This window comes from Malus sylvestris, chromosome 7 (genome assembly GCF_916048215.2).
Source record: "Malus sylvestris chromosome 7, drMalSylv7.2, whole genome shotgun sequence".
NCBI lineage: Eukaryota > Viridiplantae > Streptophyta > Magnoliopsida > Rosales > Rosaceae > Malus > Malus sylvestris.
In genome coordinates, this window is record NC_062266.1 from 29,786,535 (window position 1) to 29,810,932 (window position 24,398).

The 24,398-nt window shown below is 40.8% G+C and overlaps 2 protein-coding genes and 1 long non-coding RNA gene across 6 annotated transcripts; all 3 read right to left on the reverse strand.

Moving 5' to 3' along the window:
• Positions 1 to 6,245: 6,245 nt before the first annotated feature.
• LOC126630619 (uncharacterized) lies at positions 6,246 to 8,276 on the reverse strand. Its single transcript, XR_007626058.1, has 6 exons — positions 8,182 to 8,276; positions 8,001 to 8,098; positions 7,820 to 7,917; positions 7,639 to 7,736; positions 6,597 to 7,463; positions 6,246 to 6,454 (listed from the first exon to the last, which is right to left on the reverse strand). It is a non-coding gene; the product is annotated as an uncharacterized LOC126630619 (long non-coding RNA).
• A 738-nt stretch (positions 8,277 to 9,014) lies between these two features.
• Positions 9,015 to 10,036, reverse strand: LOC126630615 (abscisic acid receptor PYL4-like). The gene has a single exon (XM_050300764.1). It carries the CDS (start codon positions 9,850 to 9,852, stop codon positions 9,229 to 9,231), a length of 624 nt encoding a protein of 207 aa, XP_050156721.1. The 5' UTR covers positions 9,853 to 10,036; the 3' UTR covers positions 9,015 to 9,228.
• Positions 10,037 to 14,495: 4,459 nt separating this feature from the next.
• On the reverse strand, positions 14,496 to 22,100 carry LOC126630608 (SNF2 domain-containing protein CLASSY 1-like). 4 transcript variants are annotated; one of them, XM_050300753.1, is made up of 6 exons: positions 21,479 to 22,100; positions 20,064 to 20,180; positions 19,130 to 19,383; positions 17,050 to 18,531; positions 16,795 to 16,941; positions 14,496 to 16,648 (listed from the first exon to the last, which is right to left on the reverse strand). In XM_050300753.1, exons 2-6 carry the CDS (start codon positions 20,119 to 20,121, stop codon positions 14,708 to 14,710), a joined length of 3,882 nt encoding a protein of 1,293 aa, XP_050156710.1. In that variant the 5' UTR covers positions 20,122 to 20,180; positions 21,479 to 22,100; the 3' UTR covers positions 14,496 to 14,707. The 4 variants fall into 4 exon arrangements, with proteins under 4 accessions (XP_050156710.1, XP_050156713.1, XP_050156711.1 ...); XM_050300756.1 differs by having other exon boundaries at positions 17,050 to 18,507; positions 21,479 to 22,094; XM_050300754.1 differs by lacking the exon at positions 21,479 to 22,100 and adding an exon at positions 20,362 to 20,815.
• Positions 22,101 to 24,398: the final 2,298 nt, after the last annotated feature.

Below are 24,398 nucleotides of genomic sequence, written 5' to 3' on the forward strand. Positions count from 1 at the left end.
ACGACACTTATTCCTACTCTCTTCAGCTGTGTCAAGTTGGTTTCTATCATTCGTACACTTTCTTTTGACCAGGCATCCCTCTCCAACATGGGAAGCGAAGGAAGCCACAGCACACAGAATGACACCCCCCTTGCACATAGTGCGAAACAACGAAAGAAGGAAGGAAAACGAGTTCTTCTTCAAGCTAAAGTCGATGAGTTGGAAGCTCAGAACAACAAGATAGTAATGAAGAATGAGGTCCTCCAGGAGCAATATGAGAAGCTCTTCGAGACACTCCACGAAGCTAGGCAAGCTCAGACACGCGAGCTTGTTGCCCCCGTGGAAGTCAACCATCAACTGGGTGCCCTCCAACATGGAGGGTCACATGCATTCGACATAGATATCCCTGATAGGGAACAGATTACCCCTCGACTTGATAATCAACATGAGGCTTCTCTTAACCCAGTTGCTTCAACCCGAACCATGAGAAGTGGAGGGAGACACCTCTTTACTGAAGGGGCAGAAGGATCGAAAGCCGTCTTTCGCGATTGTCGGGATTTCCTGAAGCAACGTCGAGAGAATTCCATCCATATAAGCTCAAAGATTAATGACCCAAGGATTTCTGAGAGACTCGGTCCCCTGCCACGGCCCAAGCCGGCCACCAATTTGGGGAAGGGGCAACAAGTCCCAGAGAGACATGAGGGTACAGGGGACTCAGAGGTGTTCCGACAGACATACCCTGGAAGCCAGTACAGCGAGTCCAGGGAAAAATCACATGCCCTTGATCAAACCTTCCTAATTCCAAGAGGAGATGGAGATTTACGAAAGAAAGCTCCAGTGACACATAACTCCGCTCAGGACCCCCTTGTCCTACAACTTCTTGAGGAAGTAAACAAGTTGAAGGCTGAACGTCAGGCTGAAATACCTGACTGGAACCAACCCAGGCCTGGCCCTCTTATAAGGAGGATCCTCAACACCCCCCTTCAAGCAAAGACAAAGCAAAAGCTTGGCTTGCAACTTTATACTGGAAAAGAGGACCCGATTGAGCACCTTAACCTCTTTGAGTCCACCATGGCATACCGGATGCACACCGACGAAGAGCGATGTCTTCTCTTCCCCTCCACCCTCTCTAGTGGAGCTCTAAATTGGTATTGTCGTCTTACACCTGAGACGGTAGACTCATTTGAGGAATTGAGGAAACTATTTGTTTCCCAACACATTTTCCAAACCGATCGCTTGCACTCTGCAGATGACTTGTACACTATCCGCCAGAAGCCAGACGAGTCATTACGTATGTATGCTGGCCGCTTCAGCCATGAATACTCCCGGTGTGCCGAGGCAGACGACAAGACTGCCCTCAAAGCCTTCACGGCAGGCCTACGTGATTGTTTCTTTAAATACATGATCAATGCCAATACTTGGAAGACTTACTCTGAGGTGATGGCGCAGGCTTATAACCATGCCTCCGCCGAGGCAAAGACATATCAGGAGAAACCCCCTACAACCATCCTTTATCAACAAGTGGGAGGTGGAAGCCAGACTCACCTAAATGAGAAGACCTCGACTTTCCAAACAGCAGTGGCACCTCCCCATGCCTTGCATAATGCTTCACCGAATCAACAGACATATCAATTTCAAGGCAAGAGGAAGGATTTCCATCCTCACCACTCTCCTTTCAGTAAAAAGAGTAAGGGACACTATCCCGATAACCAAGGGTATCGCCACAATAACGCTCGCCCCCAGGCAGTCAATGCAGTGGGTCAAACCCGCGTCAAGATACCCCCTACCCCAAGGTATGAGACATACACGCCCTTGAATGCCACATGCGCGGCCATTTACCCCAGCATAGCTCACCTGATACCAAAGCCAAAGCCGAGGCACCCAGATTACACGCCCCCGAATAACGCGGGCATGTTTTGTTGCTACCATGAGCATAACGGCCATGATAGCGAGAAATGTATCATCCTCCGTGATCGTATTGAAGCTTTGGCACGAGAAGGAAAAATTGATCAATTCCTCCTTCACCCTCAAAGGGATAACCGTAACCAACGCCAGGTGAATGTCATATATTCCATAAGCGGCGGCACACCCATATCTGAATCTTCCAATAGGGCCATGAAAAACAGTGAACGAATTCTGAGGCCTGGTCACCAAGTGTTTCACGTGGAAGACATCAGGGGAGGGAAGTATCAAAAACCTAACTGGGATCCGATATGTTTCTACCCTGAGGAAGAAAGAGGCATCATCTACCCTCATAACGACCCATTGATCGTGGAGGCTCACATAGCCAACTTTGATGTTCGACGAATCCTCGTAGACACAGGGGCTTCGGTCAATATCATGTTTGCCGAAGCTTTCAGGGCGCTCAGTGTAGCTGAACACTTGCTCGATCGCTCAATTTCTCCTATGATAAGCTTCTCCGGTGATATCGTGCAACCCTTAGGGAGCATACATTTACCCTTTACTATTGGTACAGGCCCTTACACGGCTACCATTACCACTAACTTCCTAGTGGTTGACTGCCCAACGGCATACAATGTCATCTTTGGGCGCACAGGCATCAATGATCTCAAGGCTATGGTATCCACGCATATGCTGTTGATGAAATTTCCAACCCCCCATGGCAACGGCTACATTAGAGGAGATCAGCTTAGTGCACGATCATGTTACAACACTTCAGTTAAGCAACAACACTTGCCCGGACCCAAGGAAACCCTGTCTGTACATGACCAAGTCACAAAGACCAGCTTAGATGAAGCGAACTTGGATCTTCCTGATAGCAACAATCAACCCGATGATCCTCGAGATGACTCTTTCACCCAGCAAGCCCAACCTGCTGAAGAGTTGGAGAAGGTACCTATCTCAAGAGATTATCCAGATCGCATGGTGAAGATTGGCACCACATTGTCACCACCCCTTCGGTTAGCATTGATATCTTTTTTGAAAGAGAACACTGAAGTCTTCGCCTGGTCATACGAGGACATGCCAGGCATCTCTCCCGATGTCATCTGTCATCGTTTGAGTATTGACCCCAAGATCAAGCCGGTGAGACAGAAGCGAAGATCTTATGACGCTGAACGATACGAGGCAATGAAAGCAGAAGTTGAAAAACTCAAAGGCATAGGCTTTGTCCGCGAAGTCAATTACCCGACATGGGTAGCAAATGTGGTCCTTGTTAAGAAAAATCCGACCAAAGAAAGTCTTTTGCTTCAAAAGGTCTTGTGGAGAATGTGTGTTGACTACACCGACCTAAACAAAGGGTGTCCGAAAGATAGCTTCCCTCTTCCTCTTATTGACAGACTTATAGACTCTACGGCCGGGTGTGAACTCCTGAGCTTCATGGATGCTTACTCAGGATACAACCAAATCCTCATGAACCCTTCGGATCAAGAACACACAGCCTTCACTACCGACAGAGGACTATACTGCTATAAAGTCATGCCTTTCGGCCTAAAGAATGCAGGAGCGACTTATCAGAGACTAGTCAACTCAATGTTCGCCGAGCAGATTGGGAAGAGCATGGAAGTTTACGTTGATGATATGTTAGTCAAGAGCAAACATGCTGACCAACACATCACCAACCTATCTGAAACTTTCACTATTTTGAAGAGGTATCGAATGAGGTTAAACCCCAACAAATGTGCCTTCGGCGTAGGCTCTGGCAAATTCTTAGGTTTCATGATTAGCCAACGAGGCATTGAAGCTAATCCCGAGAAGATCAAAGCAATCCTCGACATGAAGGAACCGGTAACTTCAAAGGACATCCAGAGCCTTACTGGCAAGGTGGCAGCCTTAACCAGGTTCATTTCTAAGGCCACAGACAAATGTGCTCCCTTTTTTAAAGCACTTAAAGGAAGTAGGAAATACATTACATGGACTGATGAATGTGCCGAGGCATTCAAAAACCTCAAGGAGTACATGAGTAAAGCCCCTCTACTCTCCAAGCCCGAGGTAGGAGACATTCTCATTATCTACCTATCGGTATCAGCTTCAGCCGTAAGTTCCGTTCTCATTCGAAAGGATGGGAATATTGAGCGACCTGTCTACTACGCTAGCAAAGCCCTACAAGATGCGGAGACACGATACTCCAACATTGAGAAATTAGCTCTAGCATTGGTCATGTCTGCTCGGAAACTTCGCCCTTATTTCCAAGCACACGCCATCATCGTGCTTACCAATCACCCTCTTCGACAGATACTCCAGAGTCCTGACACGTCTGGGCGAATGATCAAATGGGCGATAGCATTGGGCGAGTTTGACATCTCCTACCAACCAAAGCCAGCTGAGAAGGGCCAAGCAGTGGCAGACTTCATTGCCGACTTCACATATCCGGTTGACATTGCTTCTACACCTGAAGCAGTGGCTTCATTACCCCCGGAAACTCAGAAGATAGAACCAACAACCCCAGCATGGAGTCTGTATGTTGATGGCTCATCCAACCAACAGGGCTGTGGAGCGGGACTAGTCTTGACTACACCCGACAAAGTAGCAATGGAGTATGCTCTTCGTTTCAAATTCAAGGCATCAAATAATGAGGCCGAGTATGAAGCCCTTCTAGCAGGATTACGTTTGGCCAAACACCTCGGGGTTAAACAAATTGATATTTTCAGTGACTCCCAATTGGTGGTCAACCAGGTTACCAACAACTTTGATGCTAAGGACAGCTCCATGGCAGCATATCTTGCGCAAACACAACTTTTGCTCAAGCACTTCCACTACCAGATCACCCAAGTTCCTCGAGCGGCAAACAGTCATGCAGACGCCCTGGCTCGCCTCGCCTCGGCTGTGGAAGACAAGATTGGAAGAAAAATTCATGTCGAACTGTTGGCAACACCAAGCACCATGGTCGCAGAAGTATGCAACTTACAACAGGGGGATAGTTGGATCACCCCGATCTATAATTTCCTTGCTCATGGCACCCTCCCAAATGATAAAGTCCAGGCTAAGCAAATTCGATACAAGTCTACCCGCTACCTGATCATCAATGATCAACTCTATAAGCGAGGTTTTAGCCTGCCATACTTAAGGTGTCTTACGCCTGCCGAGGCGGAAATCGTCCTTCGGGAAATACATGAGGGAGTCTGTGGAGATCATGCTGGATCTCGGTCCCTAGCACACAAGACTTTTCGCCAAGGATATTACTGGCCAACACTCCACCAGGATGCCATCAAAGTATCCCGCTCATGTGACAAATGTCAACGATATGCGGCTATTCCTCATTCCCCTCCAGAGCCTCTTACTCCTATGATCAGCCCTTGGCCCTTCGCCCAGTGGGGACTTGATTTGATCGGCCCAATGCCGGCAGGGAAGGGCAAAGTCTGTTACGCAGTCGTTGCAGTGGACTACTTCACAAAGTGGGCCGAAGTAGAACCCTTGGCAACCATTACTGAGGCAAAGATAGAAGACTTCGTGTGGAAGAACATCCTTTGTAGATTCGGCATTCCCAATGCGATAGTCACTGACAATGGGCGACAGTTCGACAACAAGAAGTTCAGGTTGTTCTGCTCTAAGTTCAACATCAACTTATGCTTTGCCTCTCCAGCTCATCCCCAGTCTAATGGACAAGTTGAGGCCATCAACAAAATAATCAAGCGCACTTTGAAAACCAGCTTGGACAAAGCTAAAGGCTGTTGGCCAGAATTTGTACCCCAAGTTCTTTGGTCATATCGCACTTCATATCGGACTTCAACAGGAGAAACTCCATTCTCACTTGCCTTTGGCACAGAGGCGGTTGTCCCTGTTGAGCTCGAGCAAGCAACATTCCGAGTCCAGAACTACATTCAAAGTGAAAATGACAAACAACTCACCCTCAACTTGGATTTAGTCGAGGAACACAGAAACCAAGCTCACTTGAGGAATGTCGCCTACAAGCAGCGCATCTCCAACTATTATGACTCTAGGGTCAAGCCTCGTTCTTTCAAAATAGGAGACTGGGTCTTAAAGAAAAGATTACTCTGCGACAGAGTCCCGAGTGAAGGCACACTTAGTCCAAACTGGGATGGACCGTATGAAGTCATTGGCATCAGTCGCCCTGGCTCTTACACACTTAGAAGCTCCGATGGCAAGACCCTTGGCCATCCATGGAACGCTGATCACTTGAAGTACTACTACAAATAGACTCACGATGTACAAGTGTTGAGCTATAGCCGTTTGGCATCCTATGTAATGAAGGCCATTTGGCAATGAATTCAATAAAGAGGTAATTTAGCCAACTCAGCCCTCATTCTTTTACATTCATAGCAAGCGATGCCGGAACCCTTCTCAATCAGAAAGCAATCCGTCTTCCACAGTCACTACAAAACAAGCAAATGAAGACCGTGTCAAGCGCCAAAAAAAAAAAAAAAAAAAAAAAAAAAAAAAAAAAAAAACAGCTTCATCCAAAAAGCTTCACCCGAAAAGCTTCACCTCCAAAGCTTCACCTAAAAAGCTTCACCCGAAAAGCTTCACCTCCAAAGCTTCACCCACAAAGCTTCACCTAAAAAGCTTCACCCACAAAGCTTCACCTAAAAAGCTTCACCCGAAAAGCTTCACTTAAAAAAGCTTCACCTACAAAGCTTCACCTAAAAAATCTTCACCTAGAAAGCTCCCTCTACATACTTTCACCATCAAAGCTTCACCCACAAAGCTTCACCCACAAAGCTTCACCTAAAAAGCTTCACCCAAAAAGCTTCACCATCAAAGCTTCACCTAAAAAGCTTCACCCAAAAAGCTTCACTTAAAAAGCTTCACCCAAAAAGCTTCACCATCAAAGCTTCACCTAAAAAGCTTCACCCAAAAAGCTTCACCCGAAAAGCTTCACCTAAAAAGCTTCACCCAAAAAGCTTCACCCGAAAAGCTTCACCTAAAAAGCTTCACCCACAAAGCTTCACCTAAAAAGCTTCACCCAACAAGCTTCACCCGAAAAGCTTCACCTCCAAAGCTTCACCCACAAAGCTTCAACACCAAAGCTTCACCTACAAAGCTTCAACACAAAACCTTGCTCCAAATAAACAAATTTTGTTCACAAAACCCAAGATGCCCTTGAACTTGTACAAAAACACTTGGGTAAACATAAACATTTTTTGTTTTACACCCACAAGGGCCCAAAATTTTCCTTCTTATTTATTCACTTATATATGTTCTCAAACATATTATAATAGATCCAACAACAAGCCAAAGTCCCAAATTTCATAATGGACAAAAGTACAAGCAATTCATCAATAATGAAGGTGCTACAAAAATTGGAATCTGCCCCAAAATAGAAATCCAACCCAGGAGACTTTTTCTCTCTCTCCCTCTTCCGCCTCCTTTCATCTATCAAATTTCTGCAACCTCTGCTCTTCTCCAATGGAGCTGAATTTTGGACACCCTATAGTTCTTGAGCATATGAACAACTTTCAAGAAGGAACCATTTCTGTTTGAGCGACGGAAATTAAAGTGTTGAAGCTCCAAACATGATGGTCGGCTTCTTGCAGATTTCGAAGCTGTTGTGATGTTTCGAAGATCTGGAAATATTTAACCGTTAGTTCATCCTGAATTTTTGATATGTTATGAAAGAGTCGATGAGGAACAACTTCAATGAAGAAAGCATACCGATCTGAACAAGAGAAAATGGAGTTTCGAAGCTCACAAAAAATCTGACGGGTTGACAGACAAATAATAACCAGTCATTCATCATACCTGAATTTCTTGAGTTATACAGCTCCGAGGGATCTCAAATTTGGATATGTTGTAGTTCACAAGCTGAGGAACAACTTCAATGAAGAAAGCATACCGATCTGAACAAGAGAAAATGGAGTTTCGAAGCTCACAACAAATCTGACGGGTTGACAGAAAAATAATAACCAGTCATTCATCATACCTGAGTTTCTTGAGTTATACAGCTCCGAGGGATCTCAAATTTGGATATGTTGTAGTTCACAAGCTGAGGAACAACTTCAATGAAGAAAGCATACCGATCTGAACAAGAGAAAATGGAGTTTCGAAGCTCACAACAAATCTGACGGGTTGACAGAAAAATAATAACCAGTCATTCATCATACCTGAGTTTCTTGAGTTATACAGCTCCGAGGGATCTCAAATTTGGATATGTTGTAGTTCACAAGCTGAGGAACAACTTCAATGAAGAAAGCATGCTGATCTGAGCAAGAGAAAATAGAGTTTCAAAGCTCACAACAAATCTGACGGGTTGACAGACAAATGATAAACAGTCACTCATCATACCTGGATTTCTGGAGTTGTACTGCTCCGATGGCTCTCCAATTTGGATATGTTGTAGTTAAGGAATTAAAGAACAACTTTCATGAAGACAACTTTGTGATTCGACCTACAGATGATGGTGTTATGTTGAAAAACAATTCCAGTTGTTAGGGGAAATGAAAAACAATTCCACCAAAGAAACATCATTATGATGTTTCATCATTATGATGTTTTCATCATTATGATGCTTTCATCATTGTGATGCTTCCATCATTGTGATGCTTCCATTATGATGTTAATGCACCAACGGTTACACCTTCTGCAATTCCACTTATTCGGGCCTAGCAACCTTCATCAACAAAATCTATGAAGAAAAAGTCCGGGGCTACCACTTAGATCGGAATCAATCAGCCAGTTGTTTCCATTAATTTGATCGGAAGCTGAAGAGAGAACCTTATTATTTGAACTAGGGTTAGTGTTTGGGTTAATATTCCTGCCCGAACAGTTAGTGATCAAGTTTCATATTTAACCTATACATACATTTTTAAGACTCCGTATATAATACGTAGAAACATTAAGAAATAAACATTGAAGAAATTAACAATTGAGGGACAAAGTCGCAGAATAGTTCTAATTAATATTGTTAATAGATATATATAGTCTTTTAATACAAATAAATTGGGTGACGGGTGTTTCGAATACAATGTTGTTAATATAGTTAACTTTACATAAGCAAACCATTTCTTAATTAAAGAAATAAAAAAACACAACAAAAACAAAACGAAAAGGAAATGAGAAAATTAGAAGGACGAACACACCACGAAATTAGACATAATTTATGAAATAATAAGATGATGTTTCAGAACATTATATTGTTATATGTATAGATCGATTGAGCAATCTGAGATTACATGATAAAGGAAATTAAAGAAGCAATTTATAACATGGACTAATATACACGATATCATAAAACAACCTTTGACCATTTAAACCAGCTGCAGAGATCGAGCCTCGAAAAAAAAAAAAAAGAAAGAAAGAAAAAAATCACCGACGAAGAAAATGTGAATAATTTCATGAGGGTTTCTTGGTGTTTGGCTTATCGGCCATACTCTCAGCGATCTGAGCCAACGACTGCAAGTTGCAACGCACGATCGTGTCCACAAACACGCACGTCTCCTCCTTCGTGTTCCCGGGCGGCACGTCAACCACGTACGACTCGACGACGACGGTCCCCACTCCGTTCGGTGAGTCGTGCAGTGTGGTGACCGACCGGTAGTTCGTCAGCCGATGGTCCCCGCCCACCACGCTGAAGCTGATGACGTGCCGCTCGTCGTCCAGAATCTCCAGGCGCTCCGTGCTGGACCCCGCGGGAAGCCCCGATACCACGTGAACCTCCCGGACCGTGCCTACGTCACCGTTTCCGTCTATGACGTGGCAGCTCTTGAGGAAGTGCTTGTAGGCCTGTGGGTTGTCGAAGCGCCGCACGACGGACCAGACGGTCTGGACAGGTGCCTCGATGGATTGCACGACGGCAGAGCAGCACTGGTTGGGAGCCATCACGTGGGAGTGGTAGCGCGTGAGGTCGACTGCGGCTGCGACTGCCTGGGATTGGAATTGTTTGTGGTGGATTGTGTTTGTAGGGTGGTGATAATTAGGAGGGCTGATTGGTCTTTGAAACTGGATTGGTGAAGACATTTGCTTTTTGTGACGTATTTCTCTCTATGTATTTGTTGACAAGGTTAATTTAGGGCTGGGTTCAAAGTTTAGAGATGATCGTATATATTATGGGCAGAGAGGAGAGGGAGAGGGAGAGGGAGAGAGTGAGGAAGGAAGAGAGAGAGAGAGAGAGGTGATTAGTTGTTTAAGTGGTGATGAGGTCCACTTGGATTAGTTTTCCTGTTTCCTCGGACAAAGAGAGAGAGAGAGAAGAGCGAAGGAGAATTTTTACTTATACTGAAAACACGTCATTTTATGTATTATTTTACGTGTTATAATAAAAATAAACGATCATTAATGTGACTAATATGTCTTACTACCTTTATAGTAGACTAAAACATAACAAGTGAACGTGAATGGTGTAATTTAAGTGAAATAATAATAACGTGACATCATCGTGCTCAAAATATCTCCAAAGAGAAGAGAGAGAAATAAGGATTGGGGTTGGAGGGAGTGATGATGATGATCACAAACATACGCCGGACTCGCAAGTGGATCCTCAACTTGCAACTATTTTCTTTTGGACTTTGTTTATTTATTTATCCATTTTCTTTATTTCCAACTACAACTTTTGCCACTTGTTGTTTTGTATAACCAATTTCTTGTTCTTGTTACCCAAAAAAGAAAAATCTAATTTCTTATTCATTTTTTAATTTAAACATTTTTTTAATTGCTTGTTGATTCTTCTGTTTTCAAACCTTGTACTTTTCTGTTTAACTTTTAATTAAGCCATCCAATAAAATGGCTTCTTTCAATTTTGTTTGTTTTTACTTTTCTATGAAAAGTAGGGTTTTTGAATTCTTCTAAAACGAGTCCATATCAACTGTTAGGAAAGATGATTTAAGCGTGTTATGTTGTGCATGCCGAGTTTTGTATGCTTTCATTTCTTTTATCCTAGTTATTCTCTTCATCCACGCAATTTAATTTTTAATTTTTTCATATAGCAATTAGAAGTCAAACTTGGAAACTTATTTTCTTAATTACAAGAAACAGGCCGGGGAGTTATACTGCTACCTGTCTATAAATTAAAGTCAAGTATTGTGCAAACTTACAATACTACTAACGCTTGCAAATTGGCCTTTTTATTTATTATTTTTTTATGTATTAGTATTTTCTTTTTCAAATATATTAGTACTAGTTTTAACTTTTATCAAGTAACTACTCACGTAATGGGTGCTTACTGCTTTGTTTGAAAATTTTCAAAATGACTTCGTTTTACTATTTTACCCCTGTTAATTAAATTGTTTTGTTTTAAATTCTTAATTAGGAAGGCATTTCTTGAAATTATGAATGATTCACATTTTTTTTCCTTCCGGCTATATATATATATATATAATGCTACAAAAAAATTATTAAAAAAAAAAGGAAAGTTTGAGAGAAATAGTACTATAATGCTAATTAATCGACTTGATTTGCTAAGAAAAGTTCTTTCATATACAAGCATTGTTTTAAAAATCGGCCTAGGGGCTTAGGCGCTAGGCAGTGATCGAGGTATCGTCAGGGTTAGGTGTCAATCGGTGAACAAAAGCAAGGAGGTGTTAGACGCCCGACTTGCTCCTAGACGATTGTTTTTTTAATTAATTAAGTTAAGGGGTTTTCTAGGAAGTAAACCTCAAAACAACCCACGACTCTCTCTCTCAGATAGGGTTTTAGGGCTCTCTTTGTGCCACAGCTCTTTCTCGCTGTCACCATTCTCTCCAACGCCTTCTCTTGCAGTCTCCATTCCCCCCATCTCCGGTCATATTCTCTCTTCGTCTGATAAACTAATACTCTACCGTTGTATTCTAGTTCTCCCCGTGTCCCGCTGTGACTTTTAGTCCCATTTGCACCGACCACCGCATATTTATATAATAATTAATAAATTTATTTAAATCCACCTAGGGTTTGCCTAGGCCTTGCCTTGACGCCTATGAGCTAGACCCTAATCCGTTGCTCGACTATCATTTAGCGTATTTTAGAACCTTATTTTGTAAGTACCAAAAAGAAGAAGAAGAAATGGAGAAATAACTGGTTCAAAGGTTGATTACACCTCGTTAACCAAAAAAAAAAAAAAGAATGATTACACCTCTGTATCAATATCTTGTAAGTTTAAAGTCCCCACTCTCTCTTAGGTACCTCGTTGCAACTTTAAATAAATTGCAAATAAAGCGGTAGAACCTCTATGTTTTAGTGATTTTTAATTATTTAATTTTTATCATTAATCACGTTTGATTTCTTTTTTATTGTACTTTTTTTCTTCTTAATTATTATATCAACCTTAACCGTGCCACTCTTTGTGATACTATACTGAATTCAGACTTCTGAGTTATATTGTTAAGTGACACAGCCACTTGGATTCAATAAACAATTTTTGGCTATCATGTAACTTATATTTTAATTAACCAGACAAAGAAAATATGATTTCGGTTAATATTAAACAAAACCTTTTTTTTTCCTAAAGTCGGGGATCAGCAAAAGTAATTAGACGGATGTATAGAAACAGCAAAGTAATTGAATTCTATGTTGTATTATCATAATCGTACTTGTGTGAAAATGAAATTACTTTTCGACTTATCACGGCCATTTTGTCGGCTATATGACAAAGTTCATCAACTTCACCAAACTTACCTATCCACCAATGAAGATCCTTGGTCCTGAATTCAACTATCCACTACTCGACATCCGTATTGACCGCAGCAAGTTCATCAATTAAATCCACACAACACTATCCACGAAGAACTTGTAATTTAGTACTACTTTGCATCTGATGCTTTGTGGAAATGTTCGGTTTCGACTGATAATATAAGCTAGGATGGTGACAGGTGTTATCCACACAATTTTTTTTACTTTCTATACATTGTTCTTAGTTTTCAGTATCATAAGAAATTGAAGAAGATCAAATGGCATAAATGAAAAGGAGGTGTGTCGAAAGTAAAACAGAGTGTGTATATAGTACCATTCCATAAATAATTTTTTGCCTTTTAGTTTAGTACTACATTTATCCATGTTTGTAGCTAGATTCATCGTATTTCCTTTTGCAAAGCCAGTTACTAATTTGGATTTGCTTGCATAAGAAGCTTTTGTTACAAGTGTTTTTTATGAAATTACGTCTGAATCTCATAGATAACAAATTCGATACCAAATTAAGTTTCTCATTATGCGGCTTAGCCGAACTCCTCCTCCTATTAGTGTAAAATATATTTTTGTACTCAAAAAATAAAAAATGAAAAAAAATAAAACCAAGATAAATTATCTCAAATGGTTTTAAATTTGAAACTGCTGCAGACCGACAGACAGGAACTATTTTAGCCTATTATTTTGGGGGCTAGTTGAGTAAAATAACCCAGTCCCAAATGCATCATCAACTCAACTGGGTTCTATTTTATCAGTCGCAGGCTGCTCAAAACTTTAATTTTTCTGCTTTCTTCTTCTCATCTTCCAAGTAGTTGCGGCTTCTCCGTTTTTCTTTACAACTTTTAGCGTGATTCCATGCTTTTGAACTTTCATTTTTTTGTCCTTTCGTTTTCTTCCCTTAAATTCCACCCACTTCCACCAACTTGATTGTATTCAAATTTCCAAACCCACTCCCCTTCACATGGTAGATGGTACTATTATTACAACTTGGTCGTTTTTAGTTGTCTTTGGAGAATTCAATCAATAGGACGAGACTTCAATTCGGAGAAAAATAATTGGCTCCTTATAGCCATCATATACTCATTTCTTTTTACAGACTGATCGTAGTTTGAGACGTGCGGAAAAAAAATTTCTTTATTGCTTTTACAGGTTACGTGTATGTGTCAGTTTATAGTTTACATGTAAGAAAAGAGTGATTCGTTAACCAAAATAATTAGTTCTTTATTATACACAAGGACTCGTTTCTCATCATAAGTTTCTTACATTGTTTAAGTTGAAGATTACTCATGAAAAAAAAAAAACTTATCTTTTAACCCTACCATTTTCGTTGAGATTAAATAAGGATATCTTTTCTTTATGAATGACCTTTAATTTAGTGAATAGTCATATCCAATTCAATCATTTCTAACAAAAGAGACCTTATAAATTACTTATACACGTGTTAGCTTATAGTTTACATATAAAAAAATTGACTCGTTAACGATAAGAAGCCAAAAAGTGTCACATCTCAATTGGGTTCTTCTATTTTACTTTCACTTGTTTTCTATTAAAAATAAATAAAAAAATGGGACGGGCTTTTGCCTTTTCTTGTACGTCTGCTTTTGGGTCTCTGGCTTTTCAGCCTGCCCCTTATTTTCTTCTGAGCCTGGATTTCCCTTTTCGTTTCGATAAAAGAGTTGCTTATACCCTTTCAAAATTGGGACGCGTGGTATCTAGAGTCCAACACCAAAATATAAGAGAAACCTAGAGCTTAAGGGTTTGTGACAATCATCCTGAACCTCCATTTCGAAGATTGGTACAGATAAGTCCGATTCCTTTAAGCGTTTTTCACTAACATTATCAGTTGTCATGGAAACTAAATCTCATTCATCGTCATGGAAACTAAAAATCATGACAGCTACACAAACTAAAGAATAAAATCATTCAGTCGTCTTCTGATCAAAACAATAGCACGCCATGGCTTCGAGGTGATGGCCGAAAAACCACGGCCACCCGGCTACGAGACCACATTAAACATGAACCAGTTGAGACCATAAAATAAAAACCAAAGTTGAGAGTTTTGCTACATTAGCTGGACATAAAATGAAAGCCTAAAGTTCCATACATGCATTGATGGTTGCATCACAATCATGCCTAGTGTTACAGCAGTTCAAATTATTCAAAGTTCGAATGAAGAGCTAGCTTCTCCCTTTGTCTTGTGATCGTTTCAAAAATCGAAAACTTAGTCCTTACCTCTCACCACAGTTGAAGCCTTTTCATTTTTCATGATCATATGGAACGATTTGCTCTTGTCCTCTGCCACCATCTCTCTCAACACATCGTCTTCGATCTTCTCTGCCTGCCAGCGTGACGGGTCCTCCACGAACGCCTCGCTGAAAATCATGCTTGACACCCACTCCTTCCAAGTTGTCCTGCCATACTTGTCTTCTTCAAGAGTTCCGGTTGCCAAGAGCTGATACACATACACCACCTTCTGCTGTCCAGGCCGAAATGCGCGCGCAATTGCCTGCTTTGTCTTAGAAGGGTTCCATTCGGAGTCCAACAAGATGACCCGAGAAGCTGCTGTCAAGCTGATTCCCTCGGCACAAGCTGTGATCGATGCAAGCAGGACCCTTGAGGCTCCGCCGGGCTCTTCAAATTTGTCCATCACCTTTCCTCGGTCGAAAAGCTCCAAATCCCCTGTGAGAACCAAAACTTCTCTGCCTCTCTGCCATCCGAACACCCTTTCAAATAGTTCAAGAAATAGCCTCACCGGTGCAATGTTGTGACAGAAAATCAAAACCTTCTCATTCCTGACAACTTGGTAAACAAGGTTCAAAACAAACTTGACTTTTGACCCTTTGTGCAGATCATACTTGTACTGTTCAAGCTCCATCAGTTCCTCAGGACGAAAAAACTTCCCGGCGCAGCAAGCAGTCGTGATTAACCATGGATGTATCGATCCGAGGGTTATCAGAAGTTCAAGTTCCAGAGGATACCCCTTGTAGTTAGCCATTATGTTTTGCAGCCTGTCCAACATATCTCGTTGTATGTCGGTAGTGTTCATCAACAAGGTGTAAATCTGTAGACCAGGAAGGGTGTCTGAATTTCCACCTTCATACACATCGATGAACCCATTTGTTATATGCCTCAATTGATTCAGACCTTGGATCCTCTGATCTTCTTCTTCATTGGAATCAATCTTCTTGGCAATCTTATCCAAGAACAACTTTCGCGCTCGGGCTTCCATCAAATGGCGCGCTTTTTCCTTCCCTTTCTTTATCCTTCTGTATTTTGGGTCCAACGCCCTTAAAACTTCGTTCACAAACTTCGGTCTTGCCAAGCAGAGCGTGTTGAAGTATTCGCAGAAGTTGTTCTGGAACAGAGTTCCCGAAAGCAATATTCTCAAGTCCGTTTCAACTTTCATCAGTCCCTTCCTCAGCCTGGATTTAGTACTTCTCGGATTGTGCCCTTCATCTAGAACTACAAGACCTGGACTCTCACGCAGCACTTGCGCCATAAATTTTCTGTGCACAAACTTCGAGTCTTCGCGCATCAGCGTCAGGAATGAGGTATAACCCATGACAAGAACACTAGGCTGTGCATGCCACTTCTGTATTTTTTCCAGGCAATCCAACACATGCATGACATCATCCGTTGGCTTCGGGCCTCCTGTAAAGTTCACGGTCTTCTTCTTGAACACTCTGTAGGTTCTTCGACCGTGAATCAGATACACAGGTATAGGAATCTGCCATTTGATAAATTCTTTGTACCAGGTATAGAGTGTTGTCTTGGGAGCAAGGACGAGAGGTCGTTTCCCCGGGAATAACTTAAGGTAGCTAGTAAGAAATGCAATGATTAGAAACGTTTTCCCGGCTCCAGGGGTATGAGATATAACGCAACCACCGGTTTTCTTGGCTTTTCGTTCCATGAGTGATGGTTCCAAAGATCCTGCAACATTTTTCCACAGAAACTCAAAGGCCTTTTTCTGGTGGAATAATAATTTCTTTCTGAGTTCAGGAATTAGGGCCCAAACATTGTCATTTTCTTCCGACAAAGTCTCAGGATCATCCGGAGTAGTGCGAGTGTGGAAGAAATTGAATTCTTCATACTCAGCTCGCTTATTGTCGGGTTCTTCTACATTACTCTTTCTATCATATGTGTCCACACTGGCATTTTGCACCTAGAGAAACAGACAAGAAAACAGACATCGTTATTGTTTGAAGCAACATGACGGTAAGGTTACTCTCTTATTCAAATTCCGCAGATGTAGTAGCACGAAGAATGCGACATTAGATTTTTGTACGAATGAGTTTCCAATTGACTTACAAAGGGGGGAGAAACATCTCTTATTTCAGTGCTGACAAAACCACATATGCTGCAGATAATCCCAATTTCTTCGTTTAATTTAAATTCATGTCGGCAAGCTGAGTCTGACTTTGGTGGACTTGCATTTGCCGCAGCAGCATTTGATCCCTGGGAAACAACAACAAAGGCATTATTTAGAAGACTTTCCAGATTGTATTCTGAATTTTGAACTATCATTCTCAAACTTAGACGCAAGCGGAAACTCTAAAAGTTTACCTCATTATCTTGAAGGTAAGCTGATGCCAATGCCAATTCCATTTCTTTCCACAGCATCTCAGTCTCGGACATTTCCTCCTCTTCATCGTCATTTTCTGGCATTTCAGTTTCCTTCCGTTGGTCAGAGTTCTTTGCAGCCTTGAATTCGTTCCACTGGTCCATAATATTTGCATCTGGCTTATTTGTGCAGTCCATGTCTTTCAAGAATGAATTTATCAGTTCCTTGTATGCACCAGTATTTAAGCTCCTCCTTGGGTAAGTTCTTCCATTAGGGTCCCTTTTCGAACGAATAGAGTGATGCCTTCTGTATAAAACTCTGCTAGCTCTGCTAGTCGATACTTTTCCATCCCATTTCATTTGGAAGTCCATATCATCCAAGTCAGAATTATTCTTTCTCTTTGTTTTACGATTGTGATGGTAATAGTACTTGGCAGGAAACTCATCGCTCTCGTTTGCACCCTTTTCAGGAGTAGTGTTGACATTCCGATGACCATGTCCAAGGGTTAAAGGGTCTCTTCTGTATTCAACAAGGGCAAGTTCATCTCGATGTCTCTTCAGCTTACCCGCACCTGATTTCACCTTCTTCGACTTGGTCTTGATTTTGTATTCAACGTCGTCATCATCATCGCTTTTGCATGCAAGTTCTTCCTCAGTTTTCCAATAATTGTCATCCTTACTGGACTTCAACTTCTTAGGACGAAACTTTTGTTCTGCCTCGGTGTTCTCTTCTGAATGACTTGCATGTTTGGCAAACAGCTGTGATAGCGGTATATACAATTCATCATCTTCTGAGCTGTAATCTACCTTATATGGCCTGCTTCGAACATAGCCAATCTCTATCTCTGATGGAGCATCACAGGCAAGGAAACGCTCAGGTTGTATAATTCGACGCTTGGAACGACGCAGGCCGACAAGCTCAGTAGATGGTGAGGGTACGCTTTCATCCATTTCAGGAGTAGGATCAGCCTCGGTAGCATCATCTGGAACAAATTCGACTACCATAGGTACGAGGAGCCCATTGTCTACTTTGAAATTTACGGCATGCAAGTAGTTGTCAGAATTCAACAGAGTTCGGTCATTGTCGCCTTCCAAAATCTGGTACACGATTTTGTTCTTCACTGATCTGATATCAAATATAACCCGCTTCATCACGGACGCCACAAGTAACCATGAAACATCGGATAAGAACGTCCCCAAGAGCAATTTCGTTCTTGGTAGTGTCGGGCAGTCTGCAGAGCACTCCCAACGGTAGGGTTGATTCTCATAAGCATCCCGGTCAATCATTTGGAAGACGAAAATTTCATCAATTCCAACCAGTTTGGCTTCCTTGTTCAGTGTTGCTCTCTCGGTACCAAGAGGTCCTTGGTTCACATAAAAGTTCACATAGAATTGGCATGAGCACCGATCAGACTCATGCGGCACCCTTTCGATCGAGCTTATTCGAGCATCAACCATCACCTGCATTAGGGAGAGGTGGTCAAACTAACAAGAAGTCAATCACAACTTCCATAGTAACTAATGTTTTCTGTTTCAAACATTTACATCAAAACAATCCAGGCAAGCTGTTAGAATCTATCCAAAGCAAGATCAGAAGCTACACGAACTTAATAAAAACTAAAGAAATTAGCCAACAATGGCAGATAAATCGATTTCTTCGTAATTACTAGTAGATGGAACCTTGACATCAATGACATCAAAAATTGAATGAGGATTAGCATTGTCAAAAACTCATATGAACTCCAGTATCAATGTGGAAGACAAAGATACGATAATTTGTTGCATTTCATAAGCAACAAATCTCACGCAACAAGCAGATTGATGACGGAAGACCTTTAATCAAAATCGGACAGTTGGTGCAGTCTCTATATCTCTCAACCACGAGAGGAAAATCATTATATTTCTTTTCAAAAATGCTAGTTTGTATACAGAGACTGAATGCTTTCTGCAATGCATTGGTCACAAAGAGAGTAAAAAGTAACAAAATTAAACATACCCATCAATACTTAAAAATATGTCATGTAAGAGTTCAAGAAACTCATGAATTTCGAGTGAAAGTGCCCAATCATAGAATGCTACTCACTGGATCTCGACTGCCTTCCTCTGAATCATCTGTATGTTCAGGGGTTGACAGCACACAAATATCAACACCCGGCCTCAGAAAGCAGGTGCAATCATACATATTTGCATGTCTGGACCTGACTCGTAGGTTCGCGAATGGACCTTTGTCCCTGATTATACAGGGATGATTGTTTCCGAAACTCATGGCCATCTTACCACGCCTGATGCTCAGAACTTCCACAGGTTGCCACGAACCACAGCAAAGAGCCTCAAAAGCTGTCAAGCCCAAAATTAGTAGAATGATGCAGATAAGAATTTTACAACTATTGCAACAAAATTGTAAAACAAAAGATTCAGGGCATTTGGCGACGGCACAATAAAATTCTTGTGAGTTTCTACGCAAGACTGCCAAGATAAGAATGATACACAAGTTCTTTTTCTTAGCTGAGCAAAATTCCCATGTATATTTTGCTACCAACAAATGAAAGATGTTGGGATAGTCACCCACGCGCGCACATGATCAACTGTCCTTAAACTCATCAACGAAATATGGAAATTTAGCTCATTCCATCAACACGCACGTGAGCGTCTGTCCTTAACAGAAGGATCATCAATGAAATAAGCGATTTATCTTATTCCATTACCACATCGGCATGACACGTGGTGTTACGCTGACACAAAGAGATGATCCACTTTTGTGCATTCAAGTTTACAAGTGTTACAGACAAAAGTAAATAACTCTGATTAGAGAAGCCATTGATTCACTCGAAACAAATCAAAACTACATAGCTTTATTTCTCTTACTTCTTACTCTCCCAGAATAAATGAATTATCATACAAAACAAATAGCAGATAAATGAAAAACATAAACTCTATCTATTTGTTGGGATAATTTCATTTCAAATAAAAAAATGAAAACCAAGCCAAATTATTCAAGTGAGGAGGCAAATGCTTACGATTAGCATCGAACGGATGCTTAGCCCGATACAGATGTCTTTTCCTCTTCATCCTCATGAGCCAATTGCTATCTGAATCTTGCAAAAGATCACCAGAACCAGTCACCAGTAAAATATCTGCAACGCCACCAACAACAAATCCTTGCCATTAGACACATTTCAAACTGAATAACTTTTTCAAAAAAAATCTCAATAACAAAAAAACATTCGGCATATATGTATATATATATATATATCGATCATATTCATATATATTATATATGCATGTATATATAATTTTAGTGTAAATATCGACCACCTGGTTCACTGGTTTGGTTTTCTTTCTGACTGCCGAGAGACTGTAAACCTAGCTATAGATATTTCTACCCATTTTCTCATCTCACCCCCCACCAAACCCTCGCACATATATATATGCCATTTGCGCTTTTGCCAACACATATCACGATTATGCTTACAAATAGGACTCACAGTTAGATATCCTTATTTATGAAAATAATAATTAATAATTTATATTTCTGGGATACAAAAATAAATGCACAAACCAAAAGGGTAACATCATTAACAGAGCATTTACACGAATATCCATCCCAACAACAAATAAATTAATGTTTGAAAAAAATAAATTAAATAAATTAATAACTTTTTTCTTCTTCAAAAGTCAGAAAAACCGTGAGTCTACAGTATACCTAGAAGACAGAAGCTGGTAACCCTTTTGACTCACATTTTTTTGTTTAATTTAGCATTAAAAACAATATTATTCTATTATTTTCCAATAAATAGTTTTTAATCCAAATCCTAATCGTTTTAGGAAAATGTAAAAATCGTTACGCAACATTTTTAATGTTTTGGCTCATCAGAAAAAAAGAGAAGAAAGGTAATGAGGACGAGAGAAAAAGGAAAAGAATCTGCAGCACATCAATTCATTGTCACTCAAAAAAACAAAATAATTACTCGAATTATTGGAGAGAGAAATTGATAGAGAAAGAGAGACCTTCTCTCTTTTGCCCTTGGAGTTAGCTAAATTAGCTAGAAAAGTGTATAATTTCCGTCTCTCGTAATTTAGATGAATTTAATCTAAAATATTTGATAAGAGCTAAAATGAAGGAGAAATCCTTATGAGGTGAGGAGACATAAGAATTTAATTTTTGGACACATTAAGAAAATGATATTCTCACATCTAAAATTCTACATGCAAAGCAAAGATTAAAGCAGAAAAAATATTTCTTCATGTGGTAACACAACACAGTCAATACATGCCGTACTAACAAAAATCACCGGAAATGTTCAAACAGCAAATTCACAAAGCAAGAAACCAAACAAATAATTGCCAAAAAGAAAATATATGCAGATATAATACTTAAATTCAAGATTAATTCAACTAACAAAACAAACCCCAATTCAACTGGTTTGCTTACTGTTGGGAAGAACAGCTGCTACTCAAACATGTTGACCAAAGCAAGCAACGTTGACCTGCCTGAAGCTCTATAGGGAGATGGATGATCGGAGCTCGGATTCCGGAAGACCTTTTTCCGACCAAAAAGATAAGCCGAAAGCCTATGTGGGGATGCTCGAATTATACAGTGGGCGTTGGAGTGAGTGTAGTGAAAAGAAAGAGAGAGAGTGGAAGAGGAGAGAGAATCTGAGTGAGCGAGTCAGTGGGAGAAAGCGACGGATAAGCGGAGAAATCTAGAGAAAGCTTTTTTTTCTTTCTCTGAAATCCTCGGAATCCGTGTGCTTTTTCTGCATGACAGGTCGTTGAGGGCATCGCGGTGAAGAGGCAGGGGTATGTAAATACGTGGGGTTCGGGAGGGCGTTTTGGGGACACAAATGTCAATCAACGGCTGTGATCGAATATAATTAAACTTACCCGAAACAAATTCATCGTTGCCATGATCTTCTGGTCCGGAAAAAACTTACGCCTAACTTTGTATGATTGAATCAAAATATTGCTGTGTGCCAGCGTAAACACGTTTCATGTAAGTTGTTCTCGTGACGGTAGAATTTGAGAAGTGGTTGCGTGGGGTCCACTTTTTGGTGATGAAATTGATGAATTTCTGGAATTTTGTGGCAGCAGTGATGGCAATAAACTCGTGGGGGTTTGTTGGGTGATGAACTCAGCCTCAGCAGAAACAAGAAATCTCGAGTTGTGGAAGCGAGGCGCATTTGGTCAAAAGACAATTTTGTCTCCTTGTTTGACCGTTTCCTTGCCCTGTCCCCTGCCGAAAGCCACTGAATCCGGCAGTTATATGGGTTTTAGTACAAGGCCCAAGGCCCGGCCCAACACAAAGCACAACAATTCCACAATAGACGACACTTGTTGTACTCTTCTTCCTGTACAAGTTATTCTCATTTATTATACTTCAAGAGAAATATTTGATCATTTCTATTTTTGGAATTTCTCCAACCACAATTCATTGACATAATCTTCGATTCTCATTGATTAAGTGCAAATAACGTCTCCTGGTGAAAGATTTGATGATACTTTTTCCAGAAGCTTTATTATGGTTATCTTGATATTAAATTTATGATGAAAATGTGAATAACGACGATCATATAGATTTCACAGCACATGATTCGTTAACGATGTTATTTGCTTTCCAGGTGAAAGATTTGATGACACATTTTTTTTTTCTTTTTCAACAAGCTTTATTGTGTGATCCTCTGATCTGATCTCAAACTTATGATGAAAAACGCACATAATGCCATTGATATAGATTATACTGCACAAGATTTTCCTATAAGCTCTTTTTACACGCGTTTGTAATGTATGTAGGAAATTGTGGGTACAACTTTTAATCCCGAGATTTTCCTAGCCTTATGTGTTAGATTTCATGTTCCCTTTGCATTTTTGCAATTGTTCATGTCCTAGTTTATTATCAAGGTGTAATATCCACACACCTCATTTTATTTCTCACACTTTTTTTAATTTTCGATCGTCGGATCGTATGAATTGAAGAAGATCAATAGATATAAATTATCAAGAGATGTGTGAAAAGTAAAATGAGATGTGTGGATAGGATACCCTATTATTAATGTTGGGAAGGGGAAGCGTATTGTACTTTATTTTTTTTATTTTTGGTGAAAGATTGTTTTATTCCAACACAATAATTGCGCAAGAAAAAAAACAAAAAAAAAGACCTCCAAAGCAACGAAACAGCCCGAAACAAAGAAAATACCGAAGCAAACCCCAGCAGCTGCAAACCGCCGTCGCTGGAAAGCCGCTTGTCAACCAACTGAAACAAACGTCACCTGAAAACAAGATGAACAGCGCCCCAAAACTAGAAGGAAACTGAGCCAAAGCAGAACTCCAAAATAGATCCCCATACACCGCCGAGCACCACGCCGGTAGCCGCCACAAATCAGAGGAAGTAACCTGTTAGCAACAAGGCCAACAAAGTGAAACCCAAATCGCAGGAAGCCAGTGAGAAAGAGCAAACACACTAGCAACAGTACCAAGCAAACACACTAGCAACAGTACCAATCCAAAGGAAGAAGGTGGTGTGAACACCCAAGCGATAACTCTACACACCTTCTGGGGAAACGTGATAAATCGCGATATAAAGATGTACAAGCCAATCAGAAAGATGGGGCCGATTGGGATGAAGAAGGAGTGGAGTGTCGAGGAAAGTAGAGAAAAAAGGGGAAATAGGTGGGAAGAAGAGGGAAGGAAACGGAAAAATGAAGAAACGGAAAAAGGAGAAAAAGGGAAAAAATGGTGGAAGGAGGAGAAAAAGGAGAAAAAAGGAAAAAAAAGGTGGAAGGAGGAGAAAAAGGAGAAAAAGGGGGGGAAAGGTGAAAGGGAAGTGGAAAGAAAGAAGGAAACAAGAGAAAAGGGAGCTAACAGAAATCAGGGGCACATGGGGTTGCATGAAAGTGGCGCTCAGGCCCTTGGAGTGGCTGAGGGAGAAGGAAAGGAAATGACGAAAGGGAAAGGAGAAGAAGAGGACTGCCATCGACCTTGGTCATAGGGTTGACGGCTACGGGAGAGATGAATCGAGGGAACACTCACAGAAAAGCTCTCACAAGGAGAGAAGAGGCTTACTGAAAATTTTGATGTTTTTATTTAAGAAAAGTAACGAAAAGGATTTGTAAAGTTTGAGTTTTAAGGATAACGACAAAGTAAAAGATAAATTGAATAGTACTGGATTTGACTTTTTAGTATAAAAATGTGATTTTTCTTTTAAATGAACAGTACCGCGAGTTTTTCGTTAAAACCCTATTTTTATTTATGTTCACAGTTTATGCATTATGTTTAGCACGTGTTTCTTTGTAATTCTACGAACCCTCTATTGCCGATAATTTGGGCCTGTAATACTGGGCCTTGGGCTTTGGGGC

Coding starts and splice junctions, on each gene's coding strand:
- LOC126630615 (XM_050300764.1), bottom strand. CDS start 9,852: ATGTCTTCACCAATCCAGTTTCAAAGACCAATCAGCCCTCCTAATTAT.
- LOC126630608 (XM_050300753.1), bottom strand. CDS start 20,121: ATGAGGATGAAGAGGAAAAGACATCTGTATCGGGCTAAGCATCCGTTC. Junction 18,532..19,129: donor AGGAAGGCAGTCGAGATCCA/GTGAGTAGCATT, acceptor ACTTCTTGTTAG/TTTGACCACCTCTCCCTAAT. Junction 16,649..16,794: donor GAGATGTTTCTCCCCCCTTT/GTAAGTCAATTG, acceptor CTGTTTCTCTAG/GTGCAAAATGCCAGTGTGGA.